Consider the following 27000-nt stretch of genomic DNA (forward strand, 5'->3'; position numbering starts at 1 on the left):
AGACAGATACTGGTGATCAGGACAGTATCATAATGTAAGCAACTAGAATCTTTCTCCTTGCAATTGAAAGTACAATCTTATCCTGTCTCTACTTCACTGTCTATTGACCCTTCAACCTACTGCAGCCTGGCTTTCACCTCATTATCCCATAGAAAACTGAAACTTCTTGTAAATATAAACAAATGACCGACTTGTTGCTAAATGTCATGGCCAATTTTCCATTTTTATTTTCCCTGACTTCTCTCCCACTTGACTCCATTGATGCCTTCTTCCTTCCTAAAATGCTTCCTTTGCCTTGAGGACAGCATCCACATGACCTGTCTAGTTATACTGTCTTTACTTCCTGCCTGGGTTCTTCTTCACCCAATTATTAAGGCCATGATTTCTCAGGGTTCTTCTAATTTCAGTCCCCTTTTCTACTCATTCCACAGCTGCAATGAATGGTGGATCCATTCATTCCCAAGGTTTGAACTACCACCTACATTACACACTGATGCACCTCCTTTCAACAAAGTTACTGGACACCAGTGTGGAACAAAACAGACATAGGCCCTTGCCTGCATGGAGCTTACAACTCTCTGCTGATGACCCCCGAGTAGTTTTCCTGAACTCTAGAGGTGTATCTCCAAATGCCTTCTGGATATCTCTTCCTGACTATCACACAAGAACCTCAAACTTAGTAAGTCCCAAACTGAAGTCATCTTCTCCCTCCCCTGCCAGCTTCCTGCTTCCCTTGAGTTCTCTGTCACTTAGGAGTGTCACACACAGAACTAGCCAAAAACTACGGAGGTATCCATAAGTCTTGCCTCTCCCTCATCTTGCTGCTAGCCAACGAGTCTCCAAGTGCTGGTGATTCTCTTCTTCCTTAATTTCTCTCTCATATGTCCCTGCTCTCTCTCCCTGCTGTCAGTACCTTTAATCAGTTCCTCTTCATCTCTGATCTATTACCATTCATTACTAGGTCTCTTCTGCTGCTCTCTCTCCCCAATTCAGCCTCTACTCTCCTGCCCAAATTCTCTCTCTCAAAAGCGGTTCTGCTCTTATCAGTCCTATGGTGGATACTATAGATTGGTTCCTCAGGAACCATGCCACCCTCCTTCTAGCCTGCCTTCCTATATTGCTGAAAACCTAAAAACCAAAACAACTACAACAACCACCTGTCATTTCTCAGACTCCTTTGCATCCAGTGTTCTAGGCATGATTTATTTCTGCCAATCATATGCACATGCAAAAATATTTGGAAGGAAGTGATAATGCAGAAGCCGTATTCCTGCAGCTTCTGCTGGCAAGCACAATGGTGGAGGTTTTAGGGTTTTCTGCAGCCATGTTACTTTTCCCTAGGCCCCAGTGTGTGGTCACTGGCTTTGTGCACTTGGGGAAGCAGAGAATGGGACTTTTTTTTTGCCACTGAGGATCTGGAAGGCATGATGATACTCTAGTCAATAGTTAAGGCAGTGGTAGATTACTGATTTCTAGATCACAGATAAGGTGGACTGTTCCCAAAGCCCCGATGCCTCACCTTCCTGCTTATAGCAGAGAAAATAGCTCCCTTGTTATTGTTCTGGGAGTCATTCCTGGAGGCTCAGCCTAAGGCTTACCTCTCCAGCCCTTCTACCAATTTTGGAAGCACCTGATATTCTGTATTAAAACTCTTTCTGCTGAAAATGACTAGAGTGATTTAATTTCTGCAGCTGAACTCTGACTTACATAACTCCTCTGCTCAAAGGCCTTCCATGGCTCTTCACTGCTTTTAAATCACATTCTGTGGCATGGCATACAATGCCTTGCCAATCTGGTATCCTTTGGCCTTTCTAACCTCAGCTCTCACCAATGCCCTCTCATTCTCTACCTAAACAGAACCTACTGTAGTTCTCATAACCCACTAGATTCTCTTGCCTCAGGCCCTATGTACTATTGTTATCCTTCCCCAGCCCCCACCTCAAAGCTCAGCTCAGGTGCCACCTCCTCCAGAAGGCTTTCCCTGATGCTCTCCCCTCAAAAACATGCTGGACCATAAACATAGGACCCTGTGTTTACCCCCTTGGAGCACTTATTAAACTGTATTACAATACAGTTTACAATACTTTTCTTTTCTTGTTTGTATCCTGCACTAGACTATAGAGCTAAGAGGGTAGAAATCATGCCTGTCTTGTTCACTGCTTTATCCCCCATGCCCAGAACAGTGCCTGACACTTAGCAGGTGCTTCATAAACATCTGTTGAATACATGAGTGTCTGCTTCATCTACTTGTTTCCACTCAGAGAATCATATCTTCCAGCCACAGAAGGCAAGACTTGATAAGACCTCAAAGAAAATCTAGTCTAAACCCTCATGTTCCAAGTTAGGAAACTGAGACCCAGGTAATGTAAGCAATCTGCCCAAGATTACACAGCTAATTGCTGGCAGAGCGGAAATCAAAATTCTTGTCTCTTGTCTAAAAAGTACTTCTGAGAAATTTCAGACTTTGGAACATGACATTTGATCCCAGCCCCGTCCATATGTGGTCAGCCTTCTGACTGAGATGACCATTCAACTCTGCTCACAATTAAATTCAAAAATATTAGATGAGTCCCCCACATTTAACAGCAGTATCCCCACCCCAGACCCAGCCCTTCTGCTGACAAATATCAAGGAATCAGAGAATCTCTTGGTATAGCCCAATTCCATCCTTCAATCTCTTCTGCAACATCCCCACCAAGTAGTTATGGAGTCTCAGCTCCAACACCCACAATGATCGGGAGGTTCCTCTCTCTTGAGACAGCCTATTCATCTTTGGGACAATCTCAGCTGGTAGAAAGTTATTCCATCTATTTGAGCCAGATGTTATCACCACTTCTATCACAGCCACTGCTGAGGAGCTAATCACTCCATGAGATGGTCTGGGATATAACTGCTCCTAAATTCACACTGAAATTACTATAAGCACCCAGTATATTTCTCAGGACCCAAAGGACACTCATTAGATAATAATAATAGTAGTTAACACTTACAAAATGCTTACTCTTTGCCAGGTATTGTTTTAAGCCCTTTACATGCATTAACTCTTTTACTCCTCACAAGAACCCTGTGAGGTAGATACTATTACCCTTATTTTACAGATGAGGAAACTGAGGCACAGTGGTTAAATAACTTTCCCAAGGTCATATGGCTAGTCAGTGGTAGAGTCCAGATGCACACTCAAACAGTCTGGCTCCAGAGCATACGCTCTTAAACACTGTGCTATATAAATGCCACTAGGTGACACATGTCCCATCTTCCAATAGCATCTGACATGATGTCTCCTGGGTCGCAGGAATAAACTATTTCAATGTCCTGACCTGAGTCCCAGTGGCCTACCTCCAAGGTGCAAGATGCCTAAGTCTTAAATCTTTGCCTTCTCTCAGGGAAAAGCCAATGCCTCGTTGTCCTTTGCCTTTGATGGTTCAAACAACTCCCAAAGTCCTACTTCTGCCAGGAAACACACCCATGGGAAGTTCCGCATTTTTTCCTGACCCTCACTGCTACTCACTTATTTGTCATCCAATCCCCACCCCAGTCACCTGATAATCCCTGTTGCTTGCCACAGGCAGTCTAAAGATATTGAAACCTGTCTGTTCATTGTCTTGGCTACCGATGTGACTAGATGCTCTTGCACATGCATGCATATCAGCTCTATTTAAGAGAGTCAGTTCCCTGAGGACAAGACCTCCTGGTTAGTTCAATTATTCAGCACAGAGATCATTACTCCTCCAAAATCAGTTAAATTCAGTAAGCACTTACTCTGACAGCTAAGGGGCACAGAGAGGCTCTCAGGAAGCTTACAGTCTAGTGGAGGAGATAGTAACAAAAACACATAATTTCAATGTCATGCAGTAAAGTGTCCCGAGTACAATCAGATAATGAATAAAGTTGTTGATGATTATAGAACAAATCATAGAATTTCATATTCAAAATGGGGAAAAAAATGTCATTTCCTCCCCACCTTCCTACGAAGAAATCCTTTCTACATTATATGTGATGGGTAGGGGGAGTAGGAGGGGGAGGAGGAAACACCTACTTTGGGTATGCATGATGCTAGGCCTTTCAACATATCATTTTATTTAATCCTCCCCACAAGGCTGAAAATAAGGAATTGCTATTGCTATTTTAAAGAGTAAGAAATTAAGGTTCAGAATGTATACATCATTTGCCCATAGCCATACAGGTAGGATGTAGCAGTAGCAGGATTTAAACCGAGATCTGTTTCCAAAGCTTACCATTTTTCTCTACTATCCTTGATGAGTTTTGTCCAGCAGCTGCTGGAATATTTTCAGTAACAGGAAGCTCACTCTGAAGCTTCCAAAGCCATTATTCATTTTGAGCTGAAATTCACTACTCTATGGTTTCTGCCCATCTGTTAAGAGTGCTATTCTCTGGGAAATGCAAAAAAAGCCAAGTCCTTCTAAGCAATTTGTATTCTTAAGTATTTGAAGACATTTATCATGGGTTCAAACTCTGTTTCCTTCTGAACACTCTCTCTCTTTCTCTACACACACTTATACAAACACACACACACACACTTGTTTTCCAAGATAAATATGACCAAGTTCTTCCATTTGTGACGTGGTTTGCAGTCCCCTCCCCAGGCTGGTTACTCGTCAGTTTGTCCATATCCCTCAGAACACATACCCAGGTAGGAGTGACAATAGGGAGTAGAGTGGGATTGTCCCCTCCCTTATTCTGAACAGTGAACCTTATGCTGAACTACCTCTGAGCTCACATTCACCTAAAATGGCTGATGCTCCCATGTGCTCCTCTTTCCCCACAATGCCTTGAGAAGCTCATGGCAAAGTGAAAGAGCAGTGGATGAGAAGTTAAAACTTTCAGATATAAGCCCAGCCTCTGTTTCTTGGTAGCTGTGTGACCTCAAGCAAGTCTCTTAACTTCCTTAAAACTCAAAAAGCTATGACTTGTTTTTAGCTGTAGCTTAAAATAAAGCATGGATTGTTTTAAATCTTCAACAGCCTTGCCAAAGGTGTTGACAAGGCATAGAGTTGGTCTCAAGTGGGGTACCCTTAGGAAAGGGTGATGGATGATTAACTTAAGTTAAAGAATAAAGTTGCATATAATTGTGTGGTTGCAGGGGATGGAATTTTATGAGGAAAATCAGACATAAGGTTAAAAATTTGGTTCTGCCTGAAGACTTTTCTCCTAGTTATCTACAAGTTTAGCTCTTTCATCTCTTCAAAAAGAGTCCTTCCTTGACCACTTTCTCTAAAACTGCACCACCCCATCACTATCTATCCCATTATTCTGCTTTTCCTTCTAGCCCTTATCACTACCTGAAATATTATATGATTATTTGTTTGTTGGTTTATTGTCTCCTTTTATAAACTATAAACGCCATGAAGGCAGAGACTGTTTTGTTTGCTGCTGTATCTCCAGCACCTAGAACAGTGCGTGGCATTCAATAAACATTATTTTGCCAGGCCTTTTTTCTTTCTTTCTTTTTTTTTTTTTTGAGGAAGATTAGCCCTGAGCTAACTACTGCCAATCCTCCTTTTGCTGAGGAAGTCTGGCCCTGAGCTAACATCCATGCCCACCCTCCTCTACTCTATATGTGGGACGCCTGCCACAGCATGGCTTGCCAAGCAGTGCATAGGTCCACACCCGGGATCCGAACTCGTGAACCCTGGGCTGCCGAAGTGGAACATGTGAACTTAACCATTGCAACACTGGACCAGTCCCCAATAAATATTTTTTAATGACTGAATAACTAAATGAATAAATGAATGAATGAATGAATGATGAGTGAATGTAGACCAAGGCCTAGCCCTGCTGACTCACAATATAGGATGTAGAGGAAATGTGTCATGGAAAATATTCTCTGATGCAGCCTATGAATACCAACCTTTGCCCCCGCCCCCCCCCCCCCATTAGTCAGAACTCTTCCAAAAGGAACTAAAAGTTCCAGATAACAGGTTGAGAATTTCGGGCCCTTTTTGGTTTTTTTTGTTTCCCATTGGCACAGACACCACTCTTAAACCACCACCCAGCACTTTCCTCAAGAAACACTGCCTACACCGCCCTCCTGTGGCCAAAGACTGAATACATATCTGAATAAATATCTAGGAACAGCAGTTTCCTTCTGTTCCTTTGCATGGATCAATTTCAGGCCTATTTCTTTTTTGGGGGGGGAGGGGGAAGCAGCTTATTTCAGTTCTATTTCAAGCAATCTGGTGGGCCAGACAACCTGCCTCTCCTCAGGGTAGAAAGGATTGGTTGTAAAAGAACAGCAGGGGTCTAAAAGCCCCTTCAGAGGAAATACAATGATTTCCTATCAGGCTCAGAATCAAATTTCTGGGGCAGTCAAACTCAATCGTGCATAAATTCAAGTCTAGGATGGGCAGTGAACACTTCCTTCAGTATCAGGCCCAGTGTTCAGTTTTGGAGCCTAATCTCCTGAATAATTCCATTCTTGGGCCTCATGAATCATTCAACCAGCTACCCCCTCTAACTCCTGGGTCCAGGTTTATTGATTTGCAGGCTTCATTTAAACTGTACACAACTGGGAAGTCAGGATATTAAGCACTCATCATCAAATTAAGCACGGAGTTTTGCTCATAATAGGTGCTTGCCAAGAATTACATAGATAAGCTGGTAGATTGGTAGGTAGGTAGGCAGATGATAGGAATAAGTTGAGATGGCTATAGGAGAGAAGAAGGTTGGTTCAGCTGGGAGTTTGTAAGATGCTGGATTACGTGTAAGAGGGAGACTAAGGAATTGACTTAGGAATTGTATTTTCTAGAGAAGTCCAAGGTAGTCTAGCAACTAGCAATGAGGCTCTGAGTGAAGATGTAAAGAGAGGGTTGAATACCACCAAAGACTGGTAAAGAACAGATGTGTACAGGACAGAGGCTTGTACAGATTTGTGAGGGCCCAGCTGAAGCTCTCTGTGGACTGATAGGGAGATATCTCAAAGATACATTATGTACAAAAAATAAAGATGAAGATTAGTATGTAAAGTGTGTGGTAAAAAAGAAGGGAAATAAGAAAATATTTTTGTATCTCCTAATATCTGCATAAGGAAAGTCTGGAAGGATACACTAAAAGCTAATAAAGCTGGTGACCTCTAATGGGAGAACCTGGGTAGATAGAGAACACTAACTATATACATTTTTATACTTTGATTTTTTTTAAGCATGTGAATATATTATCCATTGAAAAATTAAATTTAAAAAAGTTAAATATGTTGCATGATCTTAGTAAGTCAGTCTTCCTCTCCCTCCTTCTCTCTCTCTCTCTATCCTTCAATTAACTAATGTAGGAAAAGCCCTAGACTTAGAAGCAGTATACCTTGGGAGTTGAGAACTGAGACACTACAACCAGCTTGCTGAGGTTCAACCTTGGTTCTGCCAATTGCTGCTTGTGTGACCTTGAGCAAGTTACTTAATGTCTTTGAGCCTCACGTTTCTCATCTTTAAAATGGGAGAATGGTATAATGCCCTCTTTCTCATTCTGCCCTTCACTTTGAGCAAGCCCCAGACTCTCAGTACCCTAGTTTCCTCATCTACAAAACAGGGAGATTCATATGGTTGCTGGTGAGAGTTTGATGAGTGAATACACATAAAGCACTTAGAAAAACACCTGGCACATTGTAATGCTCAGTAAATGCTAACAATTACTATTATTTGAGGGTTTGAATACTATCTCTGTATTTTAGGGAAATCATATACTCAGCCTCAGTTTCCTCATCTATAAATAGAAAAAACAAACAATAACTACCCAAGAGATGATGAGATAATGTATTCAAAGGTGCTCTATAGAGTGAAAAATTTGATTAGGATGTGAAGAATTGTTAAAATATGAAAAGGTGGAGGGATACTAAATGAAAATTCCATCTGTTCAAGGCTCCGCACTTTCATCTCCAGCATTCCAAATGAGGCCATATATAAGGGGCAAGTGGAAATGTTTAAAGGTCATGAGTCATTTGAGTATTAAATGTCAGGAGATGAGTCCTGCTTCCCACCTCTCTAAAATAGAGTGTCCAAAAGGGGCTGCACACCACTGGTTGCCACTCCATCCTGAGGTGCCAAGCGTTTCCATGTAACTGTTCCTATTTCTAGAAGGTGCTGAGGCTTAGTGATGCCCCTACTATCCTTAGCAGCTTCTCAGAAAGGAAAGCAAGTGGCGTCCAGCATCGAAGTCTCACTCCCCTGGCTCCACGCAACCAGTTTATAAAGTACAAAACAATTCACTTAAGCAGAAGTACCAATTCTCCAAATCCCAGCAACTAGCCCTTACAGGTTCATTTTATGACATATAAAGCCCTTTCATCCCCATTACCTGGCTTGCATCTCCAACAGCCCAAAAAGGCTGGCAATGGGTGAGGAGTAATCATTCCCATTTTACAGAAAAGGAACACTTTGCTTCTCAGAAGGAAAGTGATGTACCCAAGCTCTCACCACTTCATTGGAGAACGGAAAGAAGAAAGGATTAAGAGCCAGAAGACCCAGTTCTGGGAAATGTACTTGAGAATCTATAAAGTCCTATACATTCGGGATTTTAACAAACTGTCATGCCAGGGCCAGGCCTAGAACCTGAGTCTCTTGTCCTTAAGACAAGAACTCTTGCTGCACTGATGATGGAGAAGAGAACAGCAAATAAGGGCCAAGAGAAAATTAGCCCCCCAAGAATAACTGCAGCTTATATTTAAATAGAACTTCACAGATTCCTAAATACTGTGACCTTTTATTTCATTTCAACCTCATGGCAACCTTGTGAGGAAAGTGCTGCAGGAAATAGGAATCTAAAACTTGAACCACCCACACACATACTTCTTATTCCTCTTCCCTGCTGTATTTTTTCTCCTTAGAACTCAGAACTAACATACTATATGTTTTATTTAATCATTTGCTTAGCATGCATGTTCTCTACTAGAAAATTTGTTCCACGAGGACAGGATTTTTGTCTGTTTTGTTCACTGTCCAGTGCCTAGAACAGTGCCTGGTACATAGCAGATACTTAATAAATATTATTGAATAAGCGAACGAATGAATGAGTGTGTGTGTGTGTGGAGAGAGAGAGAGAGAATGAGCTTCCCATTTCAGCATATCCCCCACACCTCACTGCCTGGATAGTTCAGGGGCATCTTACCTGGGGCAAAGGGAACATTTACTGCAAATGTTTCTGCCCTTTCTGGGGCCAGCTCCAGGCATGGTGGCTATAGCTAGCCTGGGGTTCACCTCCTTCATCAGCTCACTCATCCACTCCACAAATATTCACAGAGTGCCTGCTGTGTGCACAAATGGCACTCTGCCAGGCCTCATTGCCCTTTACATACCCAAATACATGTGTCTCGCACCCAAAGAGCTTCCCTGAGTTTTCACCTCTGGAATGTATAGTGGTGAAGGAAGAAGAAGCAAAGTCATTTGAGTTCTCAGCACGTGACCTGAGTGTCCCTCCCTCTTCCACAACTTACCTGGCAGTTTCCTCCACTGAAGAACTGTGCCTACCTCATAGGATTATTGGGATGATTAAATTAGACACACACGCAAAACACTTTTAACAGTTCCTGGCACAAAATAAATGCTGGCTTTGTAAATGTTAGCTGTTATTCTTAAGCCTTACTGCATTCGTGATCTTATTACTGGTGCCCCTCACCTCTGGAATGAAGGAGGCCAGGCAAACATCCACTCCTGGCAAGCGGAGAGATTAATGCTCCAGGAGCTACTATGAAGTTACAGACCTATTTCTCATCCTGGCTCTGTTTGGAGATAGGTGTGTGGAGAAGATATTTCATCTCTCCTAGCCTTAGTTTCCCCAACCTTAAAGTACAAAAGTGTTGTGAGGCTTACATGAATTCATGTTTGTGAAGGTGCATTGAAAATGCAAAATAACAAATGTGAGGGATTATTATTATACTAAGATAATAAAGGCTATAATTAATTGAGCCCTTGCTATGTGAAAGACACTGTACCAAGTGCTTTACATAGATTAAATTATTTCATCTTCACAATAGTACTAATTATTCTAGTTACTCCAGACCTGGTACTACTATTATTCCAGTTTCATAGATAAGGTGCGATGGTTAATTTTATGTATCAACCTGTCTGGGGCCACAGTGCCCAGATATTTGCCCAAACATTATTCTGTATATTTCTGTGAAGGTATTTTTTTGAATGAGATTAACATTTAAATCAGTGGACTTTGAGTATAGCACATGATACTCCATAATGTCAGTGAGCCTCATCTAATTGGCTGAACGTCTTAATAGAACAAAGGCTGATCTCCCCTGAGCAAGAAGGAATTCTGCCAGCAGACTGCCTTTGGACTCGGACTGAAACTTGTCCAAGCTTGTTGGCCTACCCTGCAGATTTTGGACTTGCACTTCCACAATCATGTGAGCCAATTCCTTAAAATCTCTCTCTCTCTCCCACACACACACACACACACACACAGACATACCCTGTTGATACTGTTTCTCTGGAGAACCCTGACTAATACATAAGGAAACTGAAGCATAGAATGGCTAAATCCCTTGCCCCAAATCACACAGCTAGTCAGTGGCAGAGCCAGAAACCTAGGAGTCATCTTCTTTGTTTACTACCTGATGTACACCTCTCTCAATCAATCCAGCAGCAATTCCCATTGATCCTATCTTCAAAATCAATGTTAAATCTGCCCTCCTCTTCCCAAGTCCACTGACTTTATTTTTGTAGCAGCATCTCAACTGGGCTTGCCATCTCCACTTTCACCCTCCTCAATTTATTCTTTATAGAGTCTGCAAAAGCCAACTTCTCAGCTCAAAAAGCAGACCCCATCATTCCACTGCTTCAAATGCTTCCTATTATACTTAAAATAAATAGCACTTGCCAATGCTCAGCACTGTAATGCACACTGTGAGCATGTTAACTCACTTCATCCTCACAATAATACTAGGGATAGTGCCATTATTATCCCTGTTTTTCAGAGGGCATAACTGAGGCACAGAAAAGTTAGGTAACATGCTCAAGGTCACAAAACTAAGAAGTGGCGGAGTCAGAATTTGAATGTAGGCAGTCTTGTTCCAGAGTCTGTGCCATTAACCACTAAACCATACTGCCTTTGAGCTGATACACAACCTCCCTGGGCCTACAAGCTCCCTAGGCCTTTAAGGTCTTGTGTGAGCTGGTTCCTGCCTGACTCTGCCTTCCTATCATGCCACTTGCTTCTTCTCTCCCTGTGCTCCAATCATACTGGCCTTCTTTCTATCCCTCAAGCATACCAAACTATTTCAACCTCAAGGCCTTTGCACATGCTATTACTGCTGCCTCCTCCAAACTCCCCACAAACCTCACTGTCTCTTCATTTTTTGTTGTAATCCAAATGAGTTAGGATCTTTCCCCAAATTTCTACACAGCACTCAAATGTCACTTCCCTGGTATGCCAGGCAGGCCCTTTGACAAAATTTCTTCTCATGGCAATAGGACTTCTTAGAGCTAGTTGAATGCATTTATTTTCCCCTACTGCCTGGTTTCCATTACTGAACAGCTTAATCACTTGCAGAACTAGTCATGTTCTAACACACACATGCCAAAAACAGCACCACAAGAAAACCTCTCAAAGCAATGGGATCCTAAGAGGAAGCTCCTCTCATAATGTCGTGGGGCTCTTTGGGGGCCTTTCTCAGTCTCTTCTCAAGAAGAGAATTCAGGAAGCCTTAGGCTAGGGTGGGAGGGATTGTTCTTTGTGAATGAAATTCCTATTGGATCTCATAGCACTCACAGAAGAGGAAAGTTAGGTCTGGTCTTCTGAGGTCTAAATTAAGGGGAGTAGAATAGAGCATATTCTGCTGCCCAAGTGTGTATCCTGTCTGTCCTGATGTACACCTGAAATTTATATAATGTTATAAACCAATGTTACTGCAATAAAAAAATTATTTTTTTTAATTTTTAAAAAAGAATCCTATGTAGCCATACAAAAGGAGGCATTTCTGCATATACTGATATAGAATAATCTTCAAAGGATATCGTTAGTTGAAAAAAAAGCAAGTGCAGAACTGTGGAATATGCTACTATCTGTATGAAGAAAAGAAAATATGTGTGTAAGTGCGTGTGCATACATAAGTAAATGCTTGTAAAGGCATAGAATATCTCCATACAAACACCTAAGAAACTGATTACAGTGGGTGCCTCTGGACCACGTGACTGAAGACCAAGGGAAGGAGGGAGATGTATGAAGACAATTTTTAACACATTCCCTTTCCTACTTTTTCAATTTTGTTCCATGTGCACGTATTATCTATTCAGGATAAGTAAACAGTTTTCTTATGCATCTATTACATGGGGAATGGAAATGTCGAGTTGCTATTAAATATTGACAGAAATTTATTTTTCAGATTAGCTAGAAAGGACTCTGAGAAATATAACATGATTAGTCAGTGATCATACACAAAGGAAGCTGTGGTTCTGAGCCAAGTGGGATGGGCTCTGGCTCTGAAGGAAATATAAATATAAGAACAATAAATTTTTATATAGCTTTTACTCTGTGCCAGGCACTGTTCAAGGTACTTTACACATATTCACTCATTTAATCCTCACAACAACACTATGAAATTGCTATGTACTACTATCTTCCCAACTTTAAAAATGAGGCTCCTGAAGGGTTAAGAGGGCTGCACAAGACCACACAGTTAATAAGTGGCCAGAGCAAGTATCTGAACACAGGGTATCTGGGCCCAGGGTCTGTGCTCCCAACCATTATACTGTGTTGCTGATACCAAGGCAGAGTGAAAAAAAGCTAGGGGATTCTGCCTGCTGTATCACTAGCACTTAGCAGTTTATAAGTAATCAATAAATACATTGGATAAATGGTAAAATGGATGAATGGATAAATGAATGTATGGATGGCTGACTAGATCGGTGAGTAGATGGGGGCGTGGATAGAGAGATTGAGAATGAATGGATGGATCATAGGTGGGTGGGTAGGTTGTGGAAAGAGTAAGGCTTTTGTAATCAGATAGATCTGAATTTGAAGTCTGATGCTGCCATTTATTTAACCCTGTGCAAGACCCTTAAACTCTCTATCCCTGTTTCCAAGCTGGACTATGAACTCTGGGAAGGAAGAGATATTTTTCTGTTTCATTCCCTGCTGTATCCCCAGTGGCTAGAAGAGTACATGGCACATAGTAGGTACTCAGCGAATATTTGTTGCATGAACTTATAAACTAACAAATCTTGATATTAAAACCTATTTTGTAGGGGCTAATGTGAGGACCGATTGAGATAACATTTAGCATAACTGGCACATAACAGGCAAGCTTCCCTTCCCTTGGCCCCTACTAAATTTACTTCATGAAGGTTGCAGAAGGCACATGTAACTGGGAATTGGGATGTGTGGATTCTTTTCTCAGTTACTGAGTAGCTGTGTGGTCTTGGGTCAAGCACTCACTCTCTCTGAGACTCAGTTTTCACAACCTATAAAGTGAGTGGTATTCAAACATTTTGTGTGGGAGGTAGGGGAAATGCAGGGCAAATAAAACCCTTTTCCAAAATCTTAAGCAACAACCCAACAGATAAAGCAAAACTCCAGGTGCTCTGGATGAATCAAAGGTGGGAGAACTCAAACTCTTGCCTGACCTTGCCCATACCCTCCCCTTGAGGCACTGCCAGAGTAACCCTAGGGCTCTGAGGCAGGGGTCTGCAAACCTTTTCTGTGAAGGGCCAAATAGTAAATATTTTAGGCTTTGCAGGCCATATGTTCTCCATCACAACTACTCAACTCTGCCTTCGTATCAGCAAGGCAGAATGGGCATGGCTATGTTCCAATAGAACTCTATTTATGGGCACTGAAATTTGAATTTCATATAAATTTTCATTTAATTTCATATATGTATCACAAAATATTATTCTTTCAATTTTTTTCCAACCACTTAAAAGCGTAAAAACTATTCTTAGCTAGTGGGTTGGATTTTCAGGCTGTAGTTTTGTGATCCCTGATCTAAGGAGTTGGGCTAAATTATCCCCAAGGTCATCCAGCTTGGACATTACAGCTGAGGCAGCCTGGAAGCAACATGAGCATTGTAGAGAGTAAAGCCTGAAGCTATACTGTTGCCATGGAAATTCTAGGAAGTAGATAGAGTGGCCTGGGTCTGCTCTAGGTTAGGAGACTACCTCAAAAAGGAGAGCTCTACTCCCACCCCTCACTTCCCCAGGCTGAACTACATTTTAAAATACTTGGTAGTTCATCTACTGTCAGAACTTTAACTGTCACCAATACTTCTCAATCCTCCTCTGAGCTCTGTAGGTCACCAACTGCCTATTGGATATCTCCCATATGAGGATGTCTAAGCATCTCAAACTCAACACTTATGCTGTACTTGTAGCTGTCCTCTTCACCCCGTCCCTAAATGCTGCTCCTCATTTTGCATTCCCTATCTCTGTGAAGGATATCACCATCCACACGATCTCACAAGAAGACTCTGTCACTGGGAGGAAGCAAAGGAGGACTAGGGTATGTCAATTCTTGACTGATCCTTCACCAGATTGATGGCAACATTTTAATCACTGGCCACATCCATCAGGCTGTGGCTCACAGTCCAAAGCTGAGTTTAAGCCCTTAGATTCTGTGTTTCTACACTGGCAGACATACATGGGGATTAACTGTGACAATGACTGCAAGTTGTCTCCCAACAGCCCATTCTCACCTTCTTCCTTTGTATCAGAAACCTTGCCCCTGATTACTAGCTGTGCACATTGCCACTAAGTTTCCAAGTTTCCCTTGCAGCTGGGAACATCCATGTGACTCAGTTCTGACCAATATAAGTAGAAGTATTAAATAGGACTTCTAGGAAGGCTTCCTTAAAAAGAAAGGTCAAGTCCTTTTCTTCCTCTTTTGCCCTTCCTGCTGCCTAGAATGTGGATGTTAATAGATGTTCTAGAGCTTCAACATCCAACGTGGACCATGAAGCAACCTCAAGAATGAAAGCCAAATGTTAGAGATGGTAGGACAGAGAAGTCTCTAAAGACTTCCTGAAGCTGCAATACTGGCCCAGGTATGCCTATCTCCTGACTTCTTTTATGTGAAAGAATAAAACCTATGTGTTTTAAGCCAGTGTAAATAGATCTCTGTTATTCATAGGAGAATCAAATCAACTGTTAAACTAACCAGTTGGCCATTCCACCTTGCCTATGCAGAGATTTCCACCAACTCAAATGTGGTTTTTATAAAGGTCACACGAAATTTGGCATAGGATTTAGTCCATGGTTCCATATTCTTCTCCAAAGCAGTAGCACACCAAGAGTGGGGTAATAGGAATGGACAACCCATAGTGCAGGCAATGAAAGAGTATGCTATCTACAGAGAATTTTTTTAAAAGACTAATAGTATTGTTTATTATCACCATGCACCAGCAATTTTAAATAATGTTAGTAATAAAATACTCCCTGAAAAAATCTTTTGTTGGTCAAAGTTCTAAACAATTGTTGTTACTACTGAGTTTTAGTAATATATATAAAGTCTCAAATTAGCATATTTTATTATTTATCCTCTAATAACATTGTATTATACATGAAAGTTGTTTAAATCACTAATCATCAGGGAAATGCAAATCAAAACTACACTTAGATGTTATCTTACACCTGTTAGAATGGCTATAATCACCAAGACAAAACCCAACAAATGTTAGAAAGGTTGTGGAGGAAAGGGAACCCTCATCCACTGCTGGTGGGAATGGAAACTGGTACAGCCACTGTGGAAAATAGTATGGAGATTTCTCAAAAAACTAAAAATATAAATACCATATGACCCAGCTATCCCACTACTGGGTATTTACCCAAAGAACTTGAAATCAACAATTCAAAGAGACTTATGCACCCCTTTGTTCATTGCAGCATTATTCACAATAGCCAAGATGTGTAAGTGACCCAAGTGCCCTTCTACGGATGAATGCCTAAAGAAGACATGGTATACATATATGTACATAATGGAATATTACTCAGCCATAAAAAAGACAAAATCGTCCCATTCACAACCACATAGATGGAACTTGAGGGCATTATATTAAGCGAAATAAGCCAGACATGGAAAGACAAACACCATATGATTTCGCTCATATGTGGAATATAAACAAACTTATGGACAAAGAGAACAAATTAGTGGCTACTGGGGGAAGGGGAGTAGAGGGTGGACACAAGGGCTGAAGGGGAATACTTATATGGTATATGACAAATAATGTACAATTGAAATTTCACTACATTATAAGCTATTACGACCACAATAAAAAAAAAAAGTTGTTTCAGAGAACTTCCAGTTATACAGTTGCCCCCCCCGACACACACATACAGACTTTACATGTTTCTTAGGTTCATTTCACTTTAAATGTTTAGAATCATTCAAGGTAGCTTTGGATGCATTTCATGTCTGCAGTCCCTCTTGTACTATATGTTCCAGCATTTAAGTAGTAGGTTCAAAGTAAACAGTGATAGCACAATGATTGTGAAGTCAAAGAAACAGAATATAAGTTACTTCAATTCTATAATTCTGTGTGACCAATTGGAGTTTCTATTTGTGCTTCAAATCTAAACCAGTGAAAACAATACAAACTGCAAGGTGTACTATTTTTGTTGAGTAAATGCACATTTTAGATCCTATATGAGATGTCACTGAATTAGAATATTTTTAAAATTGAAGTTTATTCTTTTTCATTGTTAATTATTTGGAAATTAAAAAACAAATCAAGAAAACAATTATCAGTAATTATTACTGAAAATAATTTTTTCATATAAAGGAGAGAGTATTAAATATGATACATTCCAGATATCACATAGTCTAAGTATACAACATGTCCAAAGTTCTAATAATACACTTAATCATCTCCAGAATCCCAGAAAGCAAGGGACTGGTTCACTGGTAATCCACATAGAACCAACCCTCAATTAGCCACACTAGAGGGTAGGAGCCCAAAGCAGATGATTTGATCATTGACTTAGATGTGAAATGCCCTTGCATGCATCCACCCACTGGGTGTTCATTCTAGCCTCACACTCAGCCATCTGAGAATCAGACGGGTGGTCAGAAAGGAGAAAGACAGACCATCCTCAAATGATGCTAAGTACAGCCCTTTCATACAGATTATTGTCACCCTGGTTCAAGCCACCATCACCTCTTACCTGGACTATTACAAGAGCCTCCTCACAGCTCTTTCCTTTGCCCCAATACAATCTATTCTCCTGTTAAAATTTAAGTCAGATTATATCCCTTATCTGTTCAAAACATTCCGAAAGCTACCCATCTCACTCAGATTAAATGTCCCCAGGACACTGGCCTCCTTGCTGTTCCTTAAACAAACCAATTGTGTTCTCTCTCTCTGGCTGTTTCTGCCTAGAACCCTCTTCTAAACAGCCACATAGAGCTTGTTCCTTCATTTCCTTCACATCTCTGCTCAAATGTCTTTTAATAAGGGAAGGACTGACTGATCTGTCTAATATATCATCCAACCTCCTATCTCTCTATATTCTCTTACCAGGTTTTATTTTTCTCCTTAGCTCTTAGCACTTCCTGACATATGCTATATTCATTTGTGTAACTGTTCAGTAACTCCCAGAAGGTAAGATCCATGAAAGTAGGGAATTTGTTTTTGTCCACTGCTATCTCCCCAGCACCTAGATCAGTGCCAACTCACAGTAATACTCTATATTTTTGTTGAATGAATTAAGGACCTCAATAGCGCCTAAGAGACAAGGTATTTTATCCCCATTTTATGGAGGAGAATACTGAGGATGAAAGGGGTTTGACAATTGGCAAGTGTTTTGGAGCTGAGAAGTGTAAAAGCCAGGCGGTTGAGGTCAGAATTGTGACTCTGAGGCCAGCGTTCTTCCCACTCTAGATACACTGCCTAACCCTAGCACAAATAGGCATTGCAGGCAGAAGCTATGAATAAATATACTGAACAATTTACCATTGAAAGTGAAGTCACAATTTTTCAACACTCTCTATCTACTGTGATTTTTTTTTCTTTTGAGAAAGATCTGAGCTAACATCTGCCGCCAACCCTCCTCTTTTTGCTGAGGAAGACTGGTCCTGAGCTAACATCCGTGCCTGTCTTCCTCTACTTTATATGTGGGACGCCTGCCACAGCATGGCTTGACAAGCAGTGCTAGGTCTGCACCCAGGATCCGAACTGGCGAACCCCAGGCCCCCAAAGCAGAACGTGCGAACTTAACCACTGCGCCACTGGGCCAGCACCTGACAGGCTCTATCTACTGAGATTTTATTCTGTAAAATCCTGACTGATGTTTTATGTTCAAGGACCTTCACTTACATGTGACATTTGCAGTCAGTTACAATAGTCAAATTCTCTGCAAAGAAAGCTCACTGTTATAAAAAGCTCAATCTGAATTTCAAGTGTTTGGCAAATGAAAGAACAAGGAGCAAAGACCTTTTGACTAGGGGCAATATAAAATGGTGGCTAGATATACACTCCCTATTTTTTCATAATGAGCCACTAATTAAATTTTATCCAACATTTACTTCTAGCAATCTGAGAATCTCAGACCTGGAAGGAATTTTGGTCATCATTAAAAGCCCCATTTAACAGGTGAGAAAACTAAGCCCCACAGCACTCCTATCAAACAGTAGCGGGGCCAAGACTAGAAGTTTTCTGCCTCCCAGGCTAGAATAAAGTTTACTATTCCTATCTCTTGAATTCTGGCAAATGGTTAAAGAAATGCTTTCATTTCATCCCATAATATTCACCATTTCGGCCCCCTAAAAAATTATGAGGTTGCCCCATCAATCAATCTTTAATTACACAGTCTCCACAAAGTGTCTGTTACTCTCTTTTCTCTCTCACATGCAATTGGCAAACTTCAAATTTCTCCATTAATTAAATCTATTGTCAACGCATGGCTCTGGACCCCTAACTACAATATATTTAGAAGGGAGGGAGGTCTTACCCAGACCCAGCTGCCAGAAATACCAGGACTGCATGGATTTTTTTCAGGCAAGTTTTATGGCATTAGTTCATCCTGAAGGAAGTCCTTTCCCAAAATCATAACTCTATGTTCCTTTCTGCCTCTCTCAGCACCACTTGAACTGAAGATTACGTGGAGCAGGGGAGAGGGACAGTGAGAGAGAGTCGGGAGACTCCCATGCTAAACTCAGCTTTGCCTTCACGGAACTATATGGCCCTGGGCAAGTCTACCTCACTCTCTGGGTCTCAGCTTTAGGATGGACAACAAGAACTTGAAGGTCTTTTCCTGCTCTAACCTTTTTCCTGGTTCTACAAACGTTTGAAATAGTGTTGATGGGACCCCAGGGAAAGAGGGAGGTTTGGGAAGAAGAGTGTCTTGAAACCTTGGCATATAGGAATATAAACTGGATACCTTCAAGAACCACTAAAACAGACGTCTAAGGAAACCCTGAGGACGGAAAGAGGAAGCTTCTCTGAATATAGTCCTAGCCCATGCCAGATTCCCTCCTCTCTTACAGAATAGGAGCAAAAAAGGAGGTAAATATCAATTTTTGCCCAATCGCTTCAGCCACCTTTCCTTCAGCTATGAGTTGTGGGTGGCAGTGAAGCAGCGTGGGCTGGCACTACCATCAGTGCCTGCTGACACAACCTAACTGCCCTCCAAGACCCTCCTGCCCATTCTTCCCAGCTGAGGACAATGGCATGGTGGCCTCCCACCCCACAGAGTCCCTGACCAGACTTGAGCTACCTCTGGCTGAGTCAGAGAGGAATCAGGATGCAACCACCACTTCCTCCCAGCAAAGGAAGTCATTCCAAGGTCTCCAGGTGGAGAAGGGAGCACTATGGCATAAAATGAACTGTTGGAGGATAATACTAAACACACACACCAGCACACACTCCTTGGGTGGGGGCTGGGGTTAAGGAAGAGCTCTCCTAACTGAATGGGGCCCAGACCCATTTCCAGGATGGGGGTTTCTGGAGTGCTCTCTCCTTGACAAGGCTCCAAATGCAGGCAGGATGACCCCAGACCAGGCAAGGAAGGGCTCCAGGGCTCCCCCAGGCAGCTTCCCTGAGAATGGCTCTCTGGTCCCCAAGTCCTAAGACTGGCCAGGGTGAGGGGCTACATCTAGCCTGTCTGGGGGACCATGCAGCTGTCCTAAACTGCTGCCTCCACAATCCCAGGCTTTGTGACTGCTCCCTCCCCGCAACCCTGTGCCGGCTTTGCCCCCCTCCTGTGAGCCTTACCCGCTCCCAGGGAGCCCCTCTGGCAGCCTCCTTGCCTCTCTGGCCTTCCAAGCGACCCCCACTTCCATCCCACGCCAATCTAGGGGTGGGGGTAGGAATGCAGAGGGGGATGGGAGGGGGCTTTCTTCCGCAGGCGGCAAGCAAGAGCTCCTAAAATGGCCACAGCAAGCTCGCTGGTGTCTCAAGGACGGCGGGGAGGGCGGTGGGCAGAGGCTAGGGGCTCACTGCATGGCGGCTGGTGGAGGAGCTGGGGGTGGGGCTAGGGGACTGAGGATCAAGCAGGGGAAGCCAGGGTTATGTGCACTCACCATTCCAGCGCCGCCCCTTATCCACTGCATGGTGCTCGCGAAGTCCTGTTTCTCCGAGGCCCGGTGGCTAGTGAGGATTGTCTCTCGGGCTGGCTGAGCTAGCTAGGCTGGCAGGGCTGGAGCTAGCTAAAGCCCCAGCGCCCCCTCCGCCTCCCCTCCTCCACAGCCCTACAGCCCAATCCCCTCCGCCCAGGACCTCGCCTTCAGTCAGGTTTTTTCATCCCAGCCTGCAGCCTTTGCCTTTCCACCCTGCAGCTCCAGGGGTGCTTGGCCCAGAGAGAGGCGTGGGAGGGGTGTCCCAACTGACTGCCTTTGTCCCCCGCCAAGGCTTGAGAACTGGGAGGTGGGGTGCCGGGAGAAGATGGGGGTGAATAACCTCCGCCCAGGAGAAGGCAGCTGCCACCTCTGCCTGCCTCCCTCTGCACTGGAGTTAGATGCTGTTTACTGTGGGGCTCCCGAATTGTGGCGAGTCAGCGAAAAGTCCTCTCCAAAGTTGCTGGAGGTGTTGGGCCAACCTCCGGAATAATAAGATCCTGCCCCATTGGAGCCATGCCAGCACTCTCAGGCCTCCCTCCCCCCAGCCCCCTCTCTACATACTTTCCTGGGGTCTTCTCTCCTAGTGTGTACTCTCTTGGGGCTTTCATCCTCATTATTACTTTCACTTTTCAGAACAACCCTGCGGAGGCAGGCATTAGTATTTCCATTTTACAGATAAATGGAGGTTTAGAAGACAGAAAGGAATTATCTAAGGTCACATAGAAAAGATAAAACCTCCACTTTACCCTCTGCAGCTTTCCAACCTTCTTTTTGCCATCACTCTCACACACACACACCCTCATTTCAGGATTCTCCCGCACACTCTTAAGTTTATTAAAGGTAGCTTGTTGATGGATGAATTTTCCATTTGCTTATTTTGCTGAGAATGAATCAAAAGAACATCAGCAAAACAGGCAAACGGAGAAACCACCCACCTTTTCATGATGCCCCTAGTTCTGGGTAATGCAACCCAGGCTAGCACATTTGCATCTGCTGAGAGTTGAGGTTGTTGGTGACATTCACACCCATTATTATTCTATATAATCCTTGCAATAACCCTGTGAGGTAGACATGACAGAGTGTTAATTAGCCCCATTACAGACATGAACACTGAAGCCCAGAGATTGAAAGACAACTGCCCAAGGTAGCACGGGTAAACAAGACAAGAATCCAATGTTCCTGACCCACAGGGCAGATCAGGCAAGAATGAGATTACAAAAACAGAGGCTGCAGCTTCAGCAAGAAGGAATTAAAATATGACCTCAGAAAGAAGTGCCTCAAGGTGACTGGTATGAAGACATCACTGGCATGCTACACACACAACTTTATTTTCCTCTACTTCCTAGCAAACTCTCCCTACTTCATCCAAGCCATTGTTTTGGCCAGACAGAGCTAGCCAAAGATCTAAGCAGCTGCCTTGATGAGCACCCAGTTCTGGGAGGTGTACAAACAGAAACTGAATGATCCTTTCGTAAGATATTCCTGAATCAAATGTGAGCTAAGCTGGGTGACTTTTCAACTCCCTCAAGTCTGAGAGTCCAATAATCAGAGATTCTACCATGGTTTCCTCACTTTCTCACCTCTGAGCCATCATTTACACTGAGGCTTTTGGATGCACCTCCCCTCTGCCAACCAGCCCATTCAGGCTGTCATGACTCTTTAATATCTCTTTAAGATCTGGCATTAGGCACACCGCCTCTAGGAAGCTTTCCCAGAATACTCCAGGCCCTGGTTTTATCATCTTTCACCTAATTCCTTTAGCACTACTATTTAGCCTTCTCAACTGAAAAGGAACTTTTACTTACTGGTTGTTACAAGCTGAATTGTGTGCCCCAAATATTCGTATGTTGAAATCCAAACCCCCAATGCCTTAGAATGTCACTGTATTTGGAGATAGGGTATTTAAAGAGGTAATTAAGTTAAATTAAGGTCATTAAGGTAGACTCTAATCCAATATGTCTGGTGTCCCTACAAGAAGAGGAAATTTGGACACAGATGGGTATAGAGGGAAGACCATGTGAAAACAAAGGGAGAAAGCAGTCATCTACAAGCCAAAGAAACAGGCTTCAGAACAAATCATTTTGGTCTTGGACTTCTAGCCTTCAGAAATGTGAGAAAATAAATTTCTGTTGTTTAAGCCATTCGGTCTGTGGTACTTTGTTATGGCAGCCCTGGCAAACTTATACACTAGTCACATGTACATTTTTCTATTTCTTGTTACTCAAATGGAATTATAAGTTCTTTTTTAAAGCAGGGACAATGGTATCTCCTACAACAGTGACTGGTACATAGAAGAGATTCAAGAAAAACTTGGATTTTTAAAAAATGATTTTATTGAGGTCATGTTGGCTTATAACATTGTGTAAATTTCAGGTGTACATTATTATATATCAGTTTCTGTATAGACTGGACTGTGTATACCACCTATAGTCTAATTTTTATCTGTCACCATACATGTGATCCCCTTTACACCTTTCAACTTCCCCTTACCCCCTTGCCTTCTGGGAACCACTAATCTGTTCTCCTTATCTGTGTGTGTGTTGGCTTATCTTCCACATATGAGTGAAATCATATGGTATTTGTGTTTCTCTGTCTGACTTATTTCAATTAGCATAATAACCTCAAGCTCCGTCCATGTTGTTGCAAATGGCACAATTCTGCCTGTTTTGTGGCTGAGTAGTATTCCATTGTATATATATACCACATCTTCTTTATCCATTCATCCATCGATGGGCATTTGGGTTGCTTCCACGTCTTGGCTATTGTGAATAATGCTGCAATGAACATAGGGGTGCATAAATCTTTTTGAATTATTGATTTTATGTTCTTCAGATAAATACCCAGTAGTGGAAAAGCTGGATCATGTGGTATTTCTATTTTTAATTTTTTGAGAAATCTCCATACTGTTTCCCATGGTGGCTGCACCAGTTTTCATTCCCACCAGCAGTGGATGAGTGTTCCCTTCTCTCCACATCCTCTCAACACTTGTTATTTCTTGTCTCATTAATTGTAGCCATTCTGATGGGTGGGAGGTCATATCTCATTGTAGTTTTGATTAGCATTTCCCTAATAATTAGTGATGTTGAACATATTTTCATGTGCCTGTTGGCCACCTGTAGATCTTCTTTGGAAAAGTGTCTGTTCATATCCTCTGCCCATTTTTTATTGGGTTGTTCATTTTTGTTTCTATTGAGTTGTATGAGTTCTTTATATATGTTGGAAATTAACCCCTTGTCAGATATGTGATTTGAAAATATTTTCTCCTAGTTGGTGGGTTGTCTTGTCTTGTTTTTTCATGGTTTCCTTTGCCATATAGAAGCTTTTTAGTCTGATGTAGTCCCATTTGTTTACTTTTTCTTTTGTTTCCCTTACCTGAGTAGGCATGGTGTTCAAAAACATATTGCTAAGATGGATGTCAAAGAGCATACAGCCTATGTTTTCTTCTAGGAGTTTTATGGTTTCAGGTCTTACATTCAAGTCTTTAATCCATTTTGAGTTAATTTTTGTGTATGGTGTGAGATGTGAGGTTTTTTTTTTTTTGATGGATGCAGTAATTCAACAATATTATTGAGCCCCTATGTACTAGGCATCGTGATAGATGCTCAGGATGCAGGACAAAGTTCTTCATGAACCTTACAATCTACTTGGAGTTGAGGAGAGATAGATAATAAATAATAAGCAAACAAGATAATTAAGGTTGTGATATATGCTCTGAAGAATATAAACCACTTTATGTGATAGTGAGTAGCCCTGGGATTACAAAAGTCGTCTATAGCAATCATGATCCAGTCAGGAAAATACAAACCACCCTCGACCTTTTACAGGGAGAGCATTTAATACAGGGAAAACATTACACTGACAAAACTAAGAAGCCAAACAGAGGATGGTGAGGCAAGTCAGCATTTAGCAACCAAATAAAACTGCTAACTACTCCTAAGGCAAATGAGTAATGGGAAAAAGTAATGTTACCAGAACCCAGAAACTGTTGCTAAACTGAAGCTAAAAGCATGGGATAGGTGGCTTGATGGTGCAGTTGCCATGAATGAAGGAGTTGTCAACAGAAGCTGAAGTCATAGAGAAGATACAGTCACTTCCAGAATACATCTCTGTGAAGCAGGGGCTGAAGGAAATACCCTGGCTTCTTCCTTGCTCCTGCCAACCAATCTCCCACAGGTGTCTCTCACTGGACAAAAGAAGTGAGACAGCAAGAGAGCCTAAAAAATTTAGTTTGCAGGAAAAGAGTGGAGAACGGATCTGAGACAAAACAGTGCAGTGTTAATGTATGTGCCTAGAGATTATTTCAAAAGAACAAATGTTGAACCCAGAGGCATACAGCCTAATGAATCTAGTATGTCGTGAGTGCCCATTTGCCTAGAACCATGTGAGCAGTTAGAGGCACTATATCGTAGAAGGCAAGAGTACAAGCTCTGGGGCCAGAACTGCTTAGATTCAATTACTGGCTTTGCTACTTATTCAGGCAGGTTATTTAATGTTCTACATCTGGATAGTTTCCTTATCTGTGAATTAGGGCTAATCATAGTGCCTACTTCATAAAGTTATTATGAAGATTTGATGAATTCGTCCATGGAAAGAAAGCACTTAGCACAGGGCCTGGCCACCAGTAAGTATTCAGGACAGGATAATAAAAATCTGGAAAAGGGGTTTCCACAATCTCTGTGCCCCAGACCTCTCCTTTGAAGCCCTGTGATCTCCCAGAAGTCTATTTGGTACTTACTTCAGCACCAGCTCTCAGTGGATAAGTACCAAATGCTGCCCTCTTTCAGCCATGAGCAACATGAGGAGAAAGATGGTCTTAGGTATGTCTCCAATCTAGCATATTCTCTATTTGAGTCCATAGTGATTCAAGGAGCCCAGAGGCTGGCTCGTGGAGGCAGAGACACCAGCCCAAGCTTGTCCCTACTGCTGTGGCTGTAGCTTTGTGCAGCGCTGATAAAGAGGTGAATTCACTACTGGTGGGTAACCTGGGGTAAGTACTCAGCTTCTTTGTGTCTCAGGTTCCCCAATCATACAATGAACACACTAATTGTTATTTACCTAATAGTGTTAAGCAATCAATTATCCATAGATATCAGAGTTGGCAAAGATCTTTAAGACTATCTCCTCCAACATTCTCATTTTACAGCTGAGAAAACATAGGCCCCAGGAATGAAAATGACTCCAAAAGTCACAAAGTGAGTAAGTTAGTAGCTGAGCTGGAACGAGAACTCAGACCCTTGATTCTCAACAGTGAGTGGAATGCAGTAGTGAAAAAGGATAAAAATTAAAAGTACATAACTACTATAATGCTAATATTGAGAGACTAAGGCTAACATCTACATTATAACCTGTGTTGTCTTGACAAAATGACATCTGGTACATATATCACTACCTATTCTTATTCATTCATTTATAAATTGAATAAACATGTGTGCCTACTGTGTGCCAGGCACAGTGTGTTAAGCACTGATTATATAGCAATGAACAAGACAGACACCATTCACATCCTCATTTCTATCCAATAAACAAGTAAATAAGGCAAATAAATATGCTAATACAGATGGCAATAAGTGTTATGAAAAAAAGAGTGAAAGGACAGAGAGTAAGTGTAGGGGAGGGAAGAGGGAATTTCATTAAAGAAGTCTTCTCCAAGGAGATAACGTTTAAGTTGAGGACTACATGCTTAAGATGAGCCAGACATGTATAGTGTTGGGGGAAAGTATTCTAGGCATAGAAAGTTAAAAAGTCTAAAGGATTGAACAGCCTTTGTTCCAGGAATTGGAACTACAATGAGACTGAAACCTAGAGAGAAGGAGGAAGAGTTGGAGGAGACAAATTTGGCAGACACCAGGTCATGTAAAGCCTTGAAAGTCATAGCAGAGAATATGTGTTTTATTCTGAGAACAACAGGGAGAAAGGGGAGGGAATTGAAGAGTTTTAAGCAGGAGAATGAGTTGATCTGATTTACATTTGTAAAAGATCACTCAGGTTGCTATGTGGTAAATAGACTGAAAGAAGAACAAAAGGTTGAAGCTGTTGCAGTCATCCAGGAAAGAGATGATGTAACTTGGACTGGAAAAGTAATGAAGATGATAGACAGAGGTAAAACTATTCAAGATATATTTTAGAGGTAGAAATGCAGAACTTGGTGATGGATTGGATGTGGAGCATGAAGGAAAGGAAGAAGGAATTATGAATGACTCTAGGTTTTTGGCTTGAACAACCGGGTAGGTGGTGGCACCATTTACTAATGTGGGAAGACTAGAATAAGCACAGATTTGATGGGGGGAGGAAATCAAGACTGCCATTTTGGATGTATTAAGTGTGAGCTGTCCATTAGTCATATTATTAGAGGAGATATCAGAAAGACGATTGGACACACAAGCCTGGAGCTCAGGAGAGAAGATCTGCCTGAAGATATACATTTTAGAGTCATCCTCATATAGATAGTATTGAAAATCACAAGACAGGATGAGATCATCTAAGGAGTGTAGATAGAAAAGG

The 27000-nt window shown here is 42.0% G+C and overlaps 1 protein-coding gene across 14 annotated transcripts in view; it reads right to left on the reverse strand.

The window, feature by feature from the left end:
• ARHGEF9 (Cdc42 guanine nucleotide exchange factor 9) overlaps positions 1 to 27000 on the reverse strand; it is a 570152-nt gene that overhangs the window by 146361 nt on the left and 396791 nt on the right. Inside the window, exon 1 of one of the 14 annotated variants that reach the window (XM_070605610.1) lies at positions 20464 to 21058. The exons of 9 other annotated variants lie outside the window; for them this stretch is intronic. In XM_070605610.1, coding sequence (XP_070461711.1) covers positions 20464 to 20493 — 30 coding nt within the window. In that variant the 5' untranslated portion in view covers positions 20494 to 21058. Of the gene's footprint in view, positions 1 to 20155; positions 20382 to 20463; positions 21059 to 27000 lie in introns of those variants that run through there. 4 more of the 14 variants (XM_070605621.1, XM_070605617.1, XM_070605625.1 and 1 more) reach the window with 4 other exon arrangements.

Source organism: Equus przewalskii, chromosome X (assembly GCF_037783145.1).
Source record: "Equus przewalskii isolate Varuska chromosome X, EquPr2, whole genome shotgun sequence".
In the NCBI taxonomy this organism is placed as follows: domain Eukaryota; kingdom Metazoa; phylum Chordata; class Mammalia; order Perissodactyla; family Equidae; genus Equus; species Equus przewalskii.